The sequence below is a fragment of the Phoenix dactylifera genome, chromosome 15 (genome assembly GCF_009389715.1).
Source record: "Phoenix dactylifera cultivar Barhee BC4 chromosome 15, palm_55x_up_171113_PBpolish2nd_filt_p, whole genome shotgun sequence".
Lineage (NCBI taxonomy): Eukaryota > Viridiplantae > Streptophyta > Magnoliopsida > Arecales > Arecaceae > Phoenix > Phoenix dactylifera.
This window is the reverse complement of record NC_052406.1, coordinates 8,671,906-8,687,932: the sequence shown is the minus strand read 5'-3', so window position 1 is coordinate 8,687,932 and position 16,027 is coordinate 8,671,906. Positions and strand designations below refer to the sequence as shown.

Below are 16,027 nucleotides of genomic sequence, written 5' to 3'. Positions count from 1 at the left end.
ATTTGATTGTACACATCTTCATGTCACATAAAGAAGCAGGCATTACCATATGTGAGAAGTAAAATTATATGCCTCGTCAAGGATAAAGTACTATGATTTTGTGTAATCTTGATTTTGCTCTGACCAATAGAATTTGCTTGGCATATTTGCTGCTCTACGCCGGCCTGCTACCGAGGACAATCCCGTTGTCTCTCTTACAAAGTTCTTTTCGCTTCACCTATACAAGTATCTGCCAAATATTGCCATTCAGAAAGATGGCTCCCTTTAGAACCCTAAACAAACACCTTCATAGAAAGAGTTAGTAAAAAGACTACACTACCTAACAGTAGAAATGTTATAAATGCTCCAATTTCCCAGAGGAATCTTATGGAAGTGAGAAGCTGGAGCGGGAAAGAGGGGATGGTTACAAGGAGATGATAAGAATTGCAGGTCACTTTCCGAAAGGAAACAGTGTCATGGTTTTCTGATTTCTTGGAAGGTGCTCGAGGTGCTGGATTCCATGCAGAGGTCCGAGTCAAGAAAGCGCACAAAAGACTGCTGGAGTGGCAGAGAGCACTCAAAGGAGTCAGATGAGCGACTTGCAGTTGCATTATCACAGTTAAAAGGATACAAAATTGGCTGGTGCAACTCTGCAATAAAGTAGGCACTGAAACGGAGAACATTGATCGGTGGAAACAAAAGATCTATGCTTGCTTAGTAGGCTGCGTGGAATTAGTTGCATCACCTCTTGAAGGCCAAACCAATTATGGTTGATATTTATTTGATTCATGTTGGTGAGATGATGGCTTTTAGCCATTAAAGCTACAAGACTCCAAATTCCAGAATGGACTGGAAGAGCCTGTTAATGTAATAGCTTCACAAGAACACTCCCAGAGTGAAGAAAACATTGTGGATTTACTTTCTATTTGTATATATTCTTCGGTGATCATGCAGGCCTAACATGAATACATGATTTTGTCCGTAGATATCAATAGAAGAGTGAAGAGTGTACTAGGAAACTCTGTTTTCCCACACACAGAAAAATAGAGGCCATTGTTTGGCTCCTCAGGGGGAATGCTACTATTCATATTCTTTTGTTCATGTTCAAAAGGCTTATGAATAATTGTAATTTTATCTGTTCCTTTTCTGGTTGATGTGTATTGTCTTAAGAGCTGAAAAATCCTTGATATTAACAATATTTTGGATTCCGGAAACATAGATAGGCTGTGATATACTTCCTCTTAAAGATTCTTTTCCTCGTCCTCACGTCTATGATCCATGCCCCTGATAAATCATGCTTGTTATCTGATACATGGAGCCCTTCTGATGGTTGGAGTCTGCATTTCTGAAGAAATATTGATGCTCATGATTTACTGGGCTCTTTTCTCTGATAGAAACTTTATATCATCCCATTGTTTCTCCTGCATCAGATAAAACAATTTGGAATACAGAAAGTTCAGGTGAATTCACTGTTAATTCCTTTTTTTACAAGTTCTTGACTTCAGTGGAATTAAAGTTCAGGGATTCGAACATCTCTGGAATATTAATGCATCTGAAAAAAAAGATCTTTTGTTGCACCGCTTTCCTCAACAAGATACTTCCGATAACCATTCCAAGTGAGGCTGGCCACGTCCTTCGCCTTCGTTCTTTGCCAAGCTACTGAGGCGACTTACGTCCATCTTCCTCCGATTGTTCTCTGCTGGGCTGGGACTTCTTTAAATGAAAATTGGGCACCACACATAAACCTGAGTATTTCAGCCTTTTGGACTTCATGATTAGAGCTTATTGTGCCATGAAGAACAAAGATAAGATCATGATGGATATCATTGGTGCTGGAATGAGCAACCATCCGGCAGACTCAGCTGCTGATGTGGGTGGCAATGTTGAAACTAGAATCACTGGGGATGACAGGAGTCCTTAAGAATTTATTATGGTCAGATTCTCTTGAACGCCTGTACTTCATAGGGTATACTCTAGATTACCAAAGCAAAAAAAAGTTAAAAAATATGCGGGAAGAAATGGCACTTTACTGCTGCCTCTGCAAAAATTCAAAAGTTGATGTGTCTAAGCAGTGTAGTCGCTTTCGAGTGGCTCAATATATTTGAGGGTCTAAGGCGAACTCACTAAGAGAAGTCTTTTTTCTTTTTGTTTTATCTTTAAAGTCTTTCCTATAGTGGGTCAGCCTAAAGCAAACTCACTAGGAGGGTCTTTTTTCTTTCTATTTTGCCTTTGAGGATTTCCTTGCGGTAGCCCTTCTCTGGGCTGGAGCCTTAGGCAACCGCCTCAATCGCCTAAGAGTTAGGCCGGCCTTGCTTTCCACTATCCTTTTCTGACTCATATCAGGATGTAGAGCTTATATAATTACACATTGAAGATACAGAGATCCTTCCAATCACTTATGAAATTGTTTAACTTATTGAATAGTTTAATAAGTCTATTTACAGATCACTACCTTTTGTAAAAGCTTATTATTATTATTTTATATTTGTTTTCTTGCAAATCTTTTATAAATATTTTTTTGTAAACTTTATTTTTCTAATAAAGGCAGGATGGCTTTGCCTCCCTCTTCATCAAAAAAAAAAAAAATCTTTTTCTCCTTTTTGATGCTTTTTCTTTATTTATTTTCCATATCATGAAATAAATCAATGGAACTTCTCCAAAAAAAAAAAAATCATGGAAAACAATCCTTCTCTCTCTCTCTCTCAAAAAAAAAAGGAATCACGGGAAAAAGGAACCCCAGATCTGTTATCAAGAGAAGAAAAACAATGTGACAACTCCACAAGAATACAGATCAATGAAGGACAAAATTGTCATTTGGCAGAAATAAGGAATTCCTATGCAAGGTCAGCAATTGGCCACGCTGAAGGCGCTCTATCTTCTATCTCAAACCCCCCTCATCAACACATGAAACATACTTGACCCACCATCTCCTCCCCTCAAAAAAGAGAAAGGAGAGGCCTTGCAAAACTCCCAATTACTCCTGCCAATGGCTTGCACCTCTCTCCCCAAACACTCACTCCCATTTCTCCAAGCACCAATCTCCACCAAGAATCCACACTCTCCAACTCTTACAATCCTCTCCAAGTCCTCACAGTCCCAGATACATGGCCTCAAGCTCTCCAGCCCTACCACCCCCTCAACACCATCTTCTTCTTTCCCTCCAAGGACACCCATTTGTGCTAAGGTACATGCTCTATTCTTACCATATGGATATATCAACTCTATATAATTTTCTTCCTTCTGGTATCTCCTTTTATGTGCTCCAACCTTTGTCAGGACTAAATTTTCCCACATCTAACACCTCGGCATTTCTTTATTAGGTGCATAAACTTAAATTAGTTCACTTCAAACACCAGTAGGGGAGGAATGGAGCATAAAAACATTATTTTAAATCTGGATTCTGCCACACTTCTTTCTCTATTTTTGTTCTTCTTCTCTAGTGCTAGAGCTAGTAGGTCTGAAAGGTGTGAATGCTTGTAGGTGTCCAAGGGTGATGCGCCCCCTTCATTTACTTTAAAAGATCAGGATGGGAAGGATGTGGCTCTCTCCAAATTCAAAGGGAAGCCGGTTGTCGTCTACTTCTACCCAGCGGATGAGAGCCCAGGGTGCACTAAAGAGGTAAGGTTCTGGTCTGGGTTCAAGTCCATTGGTAGTACAAGTTCCATTACTTGGGCTGCAAATAATTCAGGACTCTGTTTGGAATATGGTTCTAATGTTTTGGGCTAGCATTCAATGCTTCTGCAGCATAAATGAATGGGCAAGTTCGAATTGGGTCTGGTCGAGTTCCAGTCCAAATCTTGCCAGCCTAGAAACTTAATCCATTTTACTGAAATGGATCTATATAAGTGTGGACCATGACTCCCTGAGAATTAAACTTGGCCCAAACCCAGCTCGTGTGCGCGCTTCAACCTGGGAACGCAAGGCTCACGCCATTCTTGGATCCGGAGAGAGTGCGTTTGGGGAGGGCCCGATGTATGCAGCTTTACACTGCATGCATAGAGGCTATTTTTGTATTTCAAACCCATAATGAAGTATTAAGCAACCTTGCTGTTGCATCAAGGCTCATTATAGCTATTAGTAGTAAATAATGGCAATCTAATTAAACTTAGGATGGATGAGACTGAATTGGTAATAATCATTTTAAGCTTGTTTCTTTAGGCTTGTGCCTTCAGAGACTCTTATGAAAAGTTCAAGAAGGCAGGAGCTGAGGTGTTAGGAATCAGTGGTGACGATCCTGCCTCTCACAAGGTAATTAGTTTATCTTTGGTAGTTAGCTATCATTTATTTGTCTTATCCATTAGTTGGGAGAAGATAATTCATGCTAGAATAATGCACCGAGATTGTGTATCTACTTCGCGGTCGCTCTTACACTTTTTCATAGGTAAAGATAAATGTGGAGTTAATTATCATTCTCGCAGCTTCGTTGATGCCTAATTTTGATCTATGGTTTAGATTTTAATTTTAATGAACCTTTTATTGTAACCGTAATCAGAAAAAATATGCCTATAATTTATAAATTTGAAATTTGTATTGTCCTGCGAATTGCTCTGCGCTAGGAAAATAAGCATTTCTTGTTCATGACGATGTGCTATATATGTGCTATGTTAATTAAGACCTTAACATATTAGTAGAATAATATGTATGGGAACTTCTGATAATTTTGTCTTCTCTAATACTTTTGTTTTTTGAGTAATGTAAACAGGCCTTTTCTAAAAAGTATAGGTTGCCATTCACCTTACTTAGTGATGAAGGCAACAAGGTCAGAAAACAGTGGGGGGTGCCATCTGATCTTTTCGGAACATTGCCTGGGAGACAAACCTATGTAATTGATAGAAATGGGGTGGTTCAGTTGGTCTACAACAATCAATTCCAACCGGAGAAACATGTAGACGAGACCCTAAAGCTACTGAAAAGCCTTTAAGGCATTTTGTTTCTTTTTTCTTTTTTTGAGAAAATCTTTAAGCATTCTGTTGTGTGATGTTCCTATTCTATGTCTAGTCTTTTGTCCCCTACATTTGCTTGTACCAAACATACATTTAGCAAGATGCAGGCTAGTGCCTTCCATGATCAACATTACTTATGGTGAATTCAAGCTTCATAGTTTCATGTGAATTGCTTATTAAGCTCATTGGAAATGCATATATTCAGAACAATTTTTGAGTACTCCTTGTCCTTATCTTTCTTCCTATCCACCATAGATATGGAATTCCCATATATTTATCTGTATTTTTTGAAAGTGAATTCCCTATGATGAAAAAGGTGTAGATGAAGAACAGCAAGGGCTAGTTGAATTGATTTAGCTTTATTTAAATAGCCGTAGGTTGGTCAAGTGAACCCAGTACTGGCATGAAAGCATAACCATGAAAGATGAAGATCACACTTCTAAAGATTGATCAACTATACTGGTGTATCTCCAGTACGTTTCTAGAGTGATGCAACTCAAACCATCTTAATAGTGAAACTCCACCTGAGACTTGATCAGAAGCCTGGTTTAGTGCAATGCCTGCAGCAGCCCCTTTTTCTGAATAAAGGTTTGAGTTTAGCCATCATCTTCATTCATTGAGAGAATAAAGAGTAAAAGGAGCAAAAAAACAGGAAAAAGAACCCCCAGGAGTATCATGTCCAAAAATATGAGAACTGAGAGAAGCACGAAAGACCCATGAAATGCTTTGATCCCAACAGACAGTCAACTCACTCCACAAGGAGAAAATTAAGGTCGTTAGGTGTAATGGACTGCTGTTACCCAATAAAAGTGGCAGAGGGACCTGGATCCATTGCACATTCATGGACTGAACACCAAGCTCCCTTGCTGTTGTAATCCCTTTATACATATATTTGTCTTTAGTTGTTGTTATTTGAGTACTCTTACAATGTCAGAGATGAAAAGCTAAAACAACAGTTGGAAGTGAAAATTTCAGCAAACAAGCAATGCGCTGAAAAGACTCAGTGTAACAGTCCGTAATACCAATGCTAATAAATGTAGTTGTCTGCATCTCTGGGATGCCAAATGTGTTTTACGGAGAGAAGAGCGGCTGTGTTTGTTTCGAGTGAATCATCATGTTCTTCTTCTTCTTTCTCTTTTTTTTTTTTTGTTTTTTTTTTTTTTAGGGGAAGTGAGCTTGCACGTAGGTTACATATGGTTAGCAGTACAAACATCGAGCATAATTCCTACCAATTCAATTATTTTTCCCAAAGAAATAATGGTTGAATAATTTTTAATCCCCGTTGCACCTAAGAGTTTGATTGAATTCAAAATTTGATGCCGGAGACGGCATCTAGACCATTCAAACAAACAAACCTAGGACAATTCTCGAACTCACTTTGTAATGATTCATGCAGGTGGATATTTAGTCCCATATTAGTTATTCACTAAACAAATCTTACAGTACCAAGAAACTTAAATAATATCTTCTAACTAGCCCTTTTAGATAAGGTTTTGAGTTGTAACAAATTGTATCAGAGTGGATCTGACCCATAACCTGTGTAGATTAGGGGACACTCTAGCATGGGTGTATTTGAGCTTACCACAAGCTTTAGCAAGGACGCTAGGACTTAAATAAGGTAAGTATATGAGGATCCGTGTAGGTGTGTGTTTAGTCCCAGTGGTCGTAGAGCTCTCCCACATCACCTTCATCTCTCCCTTTCTCTCTCAAACATTCTCCAATGCTTTCTCTCATAAATGGAGATGCAAATACTTTTTTTTAATTAATTTATTCTATTTTTTAATTCTTCTATTATATTTTGAGTAAACCTAAGCCAGCCAACATAACTCAATCTGCCCTCGAATTTTTATCCTTTACTCTTGATACATCTCAGAACTGACCATAGCTAACGGAGTAAACCGACCAATTAAGCCCACCATGTGGCCAACCTAAAAGCATATAGAGAGTTTTTTGAATTTCAAAATTTCTTTCTAGCCGGCAACACCACGACTACGACCACGAATGATTTTTTTAATTGTATGGACGAGATGTATGAAGCATGACGTGTGAGCAAAACGTCCATACGTGAGTTTCGGAACGTAAGATGAGTTACCAAATACGGTCGATCTGTACGCCCAAATACTTCAGTGATGGGCACTGATCCTCGCTTATACAAACTAATTTAGGGGGACCCTTTGGATAGATGCTTTTGAATCCTCATATGCTCTTATACTGTCGCTTTGTCACTTTTACAACATCTCCACTATTCTTTGAGAATCTTTTTAGCTTAGGCCAAAAGAACTTCTTCATGTTTGTTGTTTTAGGTTGGAGCTAGCCCTGGAGCAAAGATCGGAGCATGATCTGCTCTTCCCAACACCATCTCGAGAACGATCGATATTGAAGCTGTTGCCATCCGAGCACATTGACCACCACCTCGCTATCTCGGAGCCACATCGTAACTTTCTATCGGTCTTTATGGTTTAAACAGTCAATCATCGAGCCCTCCAATAACTTAGCCAACTTGGCGCCTTAGTCAAATCAATGTCCAGCCGCAACAATTTTCATAGGAAGGTTCATGGTCATGCCATCGAGCCATGCACTCGTTGGCTTGTTAATTTTTGACAATGGATGGTGGGATCGACTCACCTCCATCGCACGACATATCATTCAACGGTGGTCTTCGTGTCATGTCCCTATCTTCGGAACAATGTTAATTTGTTTTAGGTTAAAAAAACAAACATAGGCATTGAAGGAACCAAAATGGAAAAAAAAATTTCACTACTTCATACGGTTGTTATAGCGTCTATGGGTTTGGGTTCGGTATTTGGCGTGAACGACCATGCTCGTCTTTGGCGTGCAAGTGACTACTGGATCCTCTTGGCTACGTTGAGATGCCCATTGTGCCCATGGGATGGATCCCAACAAAGATTTTAATAAAATGGTATACTTAGACCCCCTTGGGTTTTCTCGAGAAGTACTTAGACTGCAAAATTTCTTTTGAGACGTATGTCCCAAAAAAAAATAACATACATGAGGGGGGTGGTTGCTTACTTGCTTCATCTCTTTCGAGGTGTATAGGTATGACTTTTTTTTTTTGACAAAATAAAGAACTATAACTTGATTCATAAGTATGCTGTAGAATTGTCTCCTTTGCATTTATCTAGAGAGGGTCAATGAGAGTGCAGACCAAGAACAAAGGAACACAACTCCCGAATGATCACGGAGCCATGCATCCATGACTACATTTGAATAGAGTGCTATAAATACACCTAGTGAATAAATCAACTTCTAGTTCACCTTGCCAAACAATATTTCATGAACATCAAAATAATAATAATAATAATAATAATAATAATAATAATAATGAAAAACCAAACCTAACAAAAATACTTGTGGATGAGTTTTCCATAGTGCTTTAATAGCCCGTTCATGTTTGTTAAATTGCATGTCGTATTTTTTAAAATAAAAGTAAATTATTTTTTAAATCTTATTTTATATTTTTATAGATAAAAATATATATAAAGAAAATTATATTAATTTTATGCTTATAAAATGAAATATATAAATATATATATTAAGTAGGGGTAGTAGCGGTTGAAGTAAAATGATGGTATTGATTGTGGCAGCAATTTTAAGCTAGCTAGGAAGGAGAAAATGATGGAGGACTGCAATTTCAATGATTGTAATGGATAATAATAGTTTTATAACGAATTTAACAGTAACATCATTAACATTTTGAAATGCTATGTAACTTAACATGTCATTTGCCCTCGTAAAGATATATTTTTATGATTGATTAAAAATTATGAAGGGAAAACCCTAAAGCTCCAAGTCTAGATACACACTGTGATGTATTTTCCGAATGCATTCAGCTTGTGGCATCCAAACAACATTTCTTTTTCTTTTTCTTTTCTTTTTTTCTTTTTGCTGGCTATCGCAACCACATTTCGTGCACACAAAAAAAAAATGTCATCAAGAGTTACTCTACTTAGATGCCTTTTCGGCAATCTTGCCATCAGATAAATGATTGTTCTTTGGATGCAGGTCCCACCATCAAGATCCCAAACTTGGTCAAGTTCCGAACGCAACTTGCTCATCAATGGAGGCACTTAACCCTATCCAACCCATGCTTATGAAATGCCACCGCCGGGTCACTGAACCATCTGGCCCACCAAGTGAGCCCCACTCTCCATTAATTTACAAGGAAGAAAACTCTGGCACCAAGGTTAATTTCAATAACACAAACATCTCCAACAACTCCCTCCAAAAAACTATTACAAGCTGTCATGATCAAAATACCAGCCATTATCTTGTTTGTTTGTGAGCTGAAGGTTTTCTTGCATCAGCAGCAAGTTGTTTTCGAAAGAAAATAACTGATACTATAAACGAAATAATGACACCATTCGATTATACCAATGCTTATGAATGAAATACATTGTTTCTGAATTGGTATATGAAATCTGATTCTAAATTTTTTTATCGGATTAGCCACCATCAATGTCAAATGACGATCGATTTTGTTATAACATCAAATGATAATTGTAGCAAATAACTTCAGAAAACAATCGCTAATTGCATATCCATTCTTATATTTTCGACACAATTAAGTCATGCATGCCCTTGTGTGGGCACAACTTGGCTACCCATTACAAGATCAAATGATCCCTAATTGGGCGACAACCACAATTTGATGACCATTAGGGCTATCTAGAAGCTTCTAGAGGCTGACAAAAGCTAGTCTCATTAGTATGTGGTGGTTGTGCTTTGATGAAATGGACCACCCCGCCACCCCCCTCCTATATGGAAGCTTGGGGACCAGACTCTTTGGGCTAGAGGAGGCAAGGCCTGACCTTTCTCCGAGAGGCCTAGGGCCACATCCATGGCATTATGCACCCAATAAAGGAGGGTAGTAAACCTGGGGGCCAATTTTGTTCCCTAAATGCCCTCGCCTTGCTGGGCCTTCGGTAAGGCCCAAGGGTGGGGGAGGGGTAGTTTGGGTTAGGTGGGACTGGGAGGACCCTGTGGGCCCGAAGCTGCTGAACTTGCGCCTTCACGTCGTCCTCTTGTATGCTGCCACGTGGCACGTGGAAGAGGAGCTAGAGGAGCCAGCCGTCGATCATGGAGGGTGGTTGGGAGGCCACGTTTGGACTTCGAACCCTGCCTTTAATGCCCGGTAAACGGTGGAAACATCGGAGTGCTGACCGACAACTATAGCCGTCTGATCGATGAACCCAAAGCTGTGCGATGTTCGGGTGGGAGTTGGTCGTCGAAGTCCGTAGTGGGCCCAACCGTCCTTCCGGCCTACCATTTGGTCACGATTGGGCCAGCCGACACGCAAGAGGAGAAGAGGTTTTCTTATTTTATTTTAGAGTTTTTTACATAAATATTCTCCTAAATACCAAATTTTGTATAAATATTATCTAAAAATTAACATTTATAGGTATATCCTCGTAAAACACTAGTTTTACTATTCTACCCCTTTTTTTTTTAATTCTTGTTTTCGTATATGTACTCATGCCATCTAATGCTGTTAAAAAATTAATTAACGGTTTCAAGTTAAAATGACTAAAATATTTTTAATAGGTAGATGTAAAAATAAATATTTATAAGGCGATCGCAATAAAAAACAAAGAAAGTAATTTCAAAGTTCTATTTTATTTTTAATTAAAATAAATATGGTTTTAATTAACGGTGTTAAAAGAACCGTTATATTAGAAGCATTTATATAAAAACAGTATTTTATTAGGTACATAAATAAATATAAATTTTAAAAAGATATTCATATAAATTTAAATTTTTTAGAAAAATATTTATGAAAAAAATCTTTATTTTATTATTATTATTTGTTTTTAAAGGAATACCGTATGTTTGGTCGTTCAAGGTTGTGAGTCGTTACCAAATCGCCGGAAAACATAAAAAAGAGGAAGGAACTATGCAAGAATAAATAAGGTCAAGGTCATGGTATGCGTTTCATGGTGACTTTGGACTTCCTATCTTTCAGTGGGTTTCGTTGGGTTGAAGAAAAGGTGACAGCAGTCTCTCTTTTCTTTACAACTATTTATTTCTTCATAAGAAGTTCTAGTTTTAATGACGGTAGATGCAATGCCTCGTACGTTGTTTTTTGTTTGGTTAATCGTAATAAGACTGGTAAAAAGTAATTTAGTAAAAAAATCTTTCTGATGGTGCTGCAGGGAAATTTACAGTATTTGTCTGTAATTCTCGCAGGATTGGTTAGATCAAAAGGCGCCAGGCCAGGCTCCTTTAGCGCAAGTCTTGCAGTAGAGCTCTATGCGTGCCATGGCTGAATCTGAAGCATTTCTTTTTTCCTAAATAAAATTGGCATCTACACCCTAAAAAGTAAATAAAATTGGCATCCGCACCCTAAAAGGTTGGTAAAAAAATGTGGCATGTTTCTAGATTCTCGAAATAATAGGTCTATGATTACCTCCACTCAATAACCAAATATGTCAGCAACCGCGTCATCCTTGGACCGCCACAGCCATAATAGGATAAGAAATCCAAGAACGTCTCATGCTATTTAAGGCAACCCTTGAGCTTTTCCGTGTACTTGGCATCCAGAATCAAGAAAAGCCCCCCACCATAATTCTTCCAATCCACCTTTCCTCCACATTCGTCTCCTATTCTTTTCAGGAAGAGAAAGAGAGAGAGAGAGAGAGATCATATAGATGAGAAGCCGCTCCTTGAAGAACAGCATGAGCATGGAGGTGGAGAGGCCCAAGCTCAAAGATGAGCCTCATCTCTCTTGTGCCTACATCCGTAGTCTATTGAGCTCCTCCAAATCCAAAACTCCTACAAATTCAAAGTCCCCAGATAGAGTGATCGGAGATGGGCTTTCGCAAGACCTTGCCGAATATACTGAATGCATTAGTAAAGTCCAACAACGGCAATCACCACCTCCACCATCACAATCTCGGCTACGTAAGAAACAAGTGAGAAGAAGACTCCACACAAGCAGACCTTATCAAGAAAGGATACTTAATATGGCAGAAGCTAGAAGAGAGATTGTGGCTGCACTCAAGCTTCATCGAGCAACTATGAAACAAGCAAATGAGGAACAACAACAGAACCAGCGACAACAAAAACAAAATTCTACACAACCTTCTACTCTATATTCATCTCTACTAGCTTTGGAGGAGCCACACCAAGAGTTGACAGATTGTAGAAGAAATGCTAGAATACATCCACCCAACTACACCTATCCTTACTACTATCAGGATCCCTCTTTCTCACCCTTTCTTAACCCTTCTTCTGCTTGGGCTTATCCAACAATTCCATCTCTATCCATTGCTGATCATAATCTGAACCTTCCTCTCCCTAACAAACCTTTAGGCTTAAATCTCAATATGCAAGGCTTCAATAACGTTGACATGTCCTTCTGCAATAGCAATACCAACAATCCACCAATCCAGCTATCACCACCACCATCATCTTGCTCTTCTTACTCTGATTTTTCCCCTCCTATTGTGCTAGGTCTTCAAGTACCATCCGTCTCAAATGTGGCCCCACATGCATCCGATGTTACATCGGACCCTCTTTCTATGGTATTGCATCCAGAGATGGATGATGAGGAGATGGCAAAAATCCGTTCAATTGGAGAACAGTATAACATAGAGTGGAATGACATGATGAACTTGTTCACATCAGTATGGTGGAATAAATCCCTCAAGGACATGGAGGGAAGCCCTGATGAAAGGATGACAGGAGTAGAGGAAGATGGGTTTCATGTGTTCGATGAGTTTTTGGACACACCATCTTGGTTAAGTGATGGCTATGCGGGGGATGCTAAGGACATGCAGCAGCAACAACAGATGGATGGCCATTACCATACAGAGGACTACTTAAAAGATGTTACCTTGCCATGGTAAGGAAAGTTCTATACTCTACGGATCTATGCAGCACTTCTACAGTGATTTTTTTTTTTTTTGGCTCTAATATGTTTGTATTCCATTCATTTGATCCATATTGAAGTTTTATAATCCAAATGAGTGCTTAAATTTTATTGCCATCCATGAAGATGTCCATGTTTAGGACATTTACAATCAATTCAATCATATCCATATTGAGATTTTTGCAATGCCTCTAACCTCGTACTTCTTTGGATCTAAATACGAACTTGGAGTTACAACAATATAATAAGTTTTGCTTTGAACTGCCTAAACTGATTACGGGATTAATTCAACTCATAAAATTTTCACATAAAAAGGATTCTTATATTATACTCATTATATTGGAACTGATTTGTTTCTATTTTGGATTTACTTATTTTTGCCTTGCAGCTGGGATATTGGAGAAATTGAAAGTTGGGATACAGAATGGCTATCATAGTGAGACTGCTCAATTTTGACAGTGGATCTTATTCATCATAATTATTATTGTTATCTTCTCATATTTAATGTTTCCAATAAAAGAGCCTGCTAATATATAATTTGAACTGAATATAATGTAACGATGAAAGAAAAAAGTGCCTCATTTTTATTTAGAAAAATGAACCAAAAGTTGTGACTCAGCTCATCCTGTTGACAGTCCTAATAGAAACTAACCATTAGAAGTTGGTAAGGTAAAAGTTACATATGTATGACAACAATACTTCTTGAAATGGACCTTGAATTGTTGGTTCCGTTGAAATGTTGCTAACCTAACAACCATGGTGAAAAACCCCTTAATAATATCTTGACATTTAATTTCAAAAAGAAAAAAGCTCTAAATATTAAAATGTGAGAAAAAAATTGTTCAACTACTTCTGATATAACATACCATATTTATGATCCTGCTAATTTATGATGATATTAAAATGAAAAACAAAAGTATATGTAATCCTTGGAATGCATATCAACTTCCATCCTTTGTTTTTTATAGGTCTAATCAGTGTTCTTTGTTATTAAAGAAGATGAAGATGTTCAGAGATGCTTGAATTAGTAGTCTTTCGCTATTCTTATTGTTAAAAGAAGTGTCACCATTATTGAATCCATGGAAGTTGATAAACACAGAAAATGGTCAGGGAAAATAAACTTTCAAGTTCTCAAGAATGAGCATCGATGCAGTTTATGTACGAATCCTGTAGAAATTAAGGAGAAACGTTAGTGAAAGTCGAGAAAGAAGGTTATACGAAAGGTGCAGTAAGGTGAGTCCTTGGTGTGAGTTCTAAAGTTATAAAATTAGTTGTGGAGGCGAGACTAGTATTGCTGTTATTCTTTTTATTGCTCCAAAAAATTTAAGTGCAGCGATAACTGCTCTTTTTCTTGCAATTTTATATTTAGCAATTTTTTAAAAAAAAAATTAAAAAAAATAGTATCGAGCCCTTTCATCTGTTTCTTAGATGGCTGAAGTAGTATCCATGGTAGTGGTAATTACTCTTTGCTATAGTTCATCAAGTCCTTTCCTCAGTTTAACAAGGTCTGGAAGAACCCATCTCCAATCATTCCATATGGGAACATATATAGACTAGTAGAATCCCGGTCTTAGGCCTCCTCAAATTGCTGCTAGCTGCATGCAAAGCTTTCATCATCACAGCCTGCTCTCCACTAAAAGAACCAATTCGCAAAAAATAAAGCATATAAGGTTCAAGGATCTTTCTTCTTCATCACATTACAGCATCCTGGCCCTTTGTCTAACCCTGGTCACCATATCAAGCTAATTTACAGTTTGGTAAATAACCAAATGGCGCCATTGCGATCTTGTGAAGTGGGTGTGAGAGTATTTTGGTAATCTAGCATTGCTGAATCTGCAAGCTTTGAACCCCGGGACCAAACTCCCTGAAACCTACAGCGACGAATATGAGTCTGACAGGAGAATCTCCATCCACTCCTGCAACCCATTTCTTCTCTCTCTCTCTCTCTCTCTCTCTCTCTCTTCCTCTCCATATACTCCTAATAAACTTGGACCTCTCTCTCTCTCTTTCATTTAACTATCAAGAGCATAGCTGCCAAAAATTTGCAGCATAGTTCAAAGCTGCAGCAACAGCAGAAGAAATTTAGACCTATGGAGTTGGAAGAGTTAATAATGTTGTGAGTAGCAAATGCCTCCTATCTACCTGTTCCACAAGGAATTCAAACGCCAAAACAAACCAGCCTAATTAATTAAGGACTTAGACATCTATCATGACACCTGAAAGTATATTGCTACCTTTCACCCTTTAAAAGGGACAGAAGAGGATCTATCTATAGGAATAGGACTAGTAATTTAGCTATTTTTTATTTGTTAATTATTCAATGATCATACGACCTCGTGGGTATGACCTTTCACCCCCTCACCCCCCACCCTCCCAATTAATGATTCTTAGTAGCCACATTGATGACAAGCAAGAAAAGTGGTGAAGACCACCAACTGCAAGTATAAGAGTACAAATAAGGTTGTAAATATCTAGATATTATGCATTTTAACATCATGTTTTTTTCTATCCTTATTTAGAAAAACAAAATAAGTTTTGTATAGGAGCTGCACAAAATCTTCTTGAATAAAGAGTTGGTCATAACAAGTATAAACTCAAAGAATGCAAAACTATGTTCTTAAATATTGATATATTATAATAGAATGCTGTTTCTAACACAAGGAAGTGAAACATGCCTCCCATGATTAACTTATTACTGAACTTAAAGCATATGATTACATGCATGAAATGTGTAAACAGTATTTATCTCCATAGTTACATAGATACATGAGAGTGGCATTGAAGAATATCAAACGTTCGTAATTATGAAAGACAAAAAGCTGTGTGATATGCCTTACTATCTACATCCCTTCTAACTATGCACCAAAATTAACAACAAAATACAATGTGCACGTTGTTTCGATCAATGAAACGTGGGTATTGTATCAGGAACAACAAGGAATAAGAAAACAAGTTTAGCATTGGTGCAGGGGTGTTAATTCATTTTCCTCAAGTTGAAATCGAAACATGCTGAAACCACAAATTGTAATTTAAAGAAGACCATGCAGTGCTCGCTCTGTTTTAAACAAATGGTCACGATTTATGAAGTGATCATATCAAGGCATTGTCTTCAAATTTTTCCTCGAAAAGGATGGTATTCTAATTTTTGGTAGTTATTCCCATTCTTTCTTTCTATTATAGATATTCACATAGAAAAGAGTAAAAACCTGTGGATGAA

General features: G+C 37.9%; 2 protein-coding genes across 2 annotated transcripts; both read left to right on the top strand.

Annotated features, from left to right (window-relative positions):
* Positions 1–2,884: 2,884 nt before the first annotated feature.
* Positions 2,885–5,091, top strand: LOC103714815 (peroxiredoxin Q, chloroplastic-like). The gene is made up of 4 exons (XM_008802233.4): positions 2,885–3,163; positions 3,460–3,597; positions 4,138–4,227; positions 4,682–5,091. Exons 1-4 carry the CDS (start codon positions 2,966–2,968, stop codon positions 4,898–4,900), a joined length of 645 nt encoding a protein of 214 aa, XP_008800455.2. The 5' UTR covers positions 2,885–2,965; the 3' UTR covers positions 4,901–5,091.
* A 6,199-nt stretch (positions 5,092–11,290) lies between these two features.
* On the top strand, positions 11,291–13,417 carry LOC120113357 (dual specificity protein kinase splA-like). Its single transcript, XM_039134506.1, has 2 exons — positions 11,291–12,783; positions 13,199–13,417. The coding sequence occupies exons 1-2, from the start codon at positions 11,588–11,590 to the stop codon at positions 13,245–13,247; spliced, it is 1,245 nt and encodes a 414-aa protein (XP_038990434.1). The 5' UTR covers positions 11,291–11,587; the 3' UTR covers positions 13,248–13,417.
* The last annotated feature ends 2,610 nt before the right edge of the window (positions 13,418–16,027 follow it).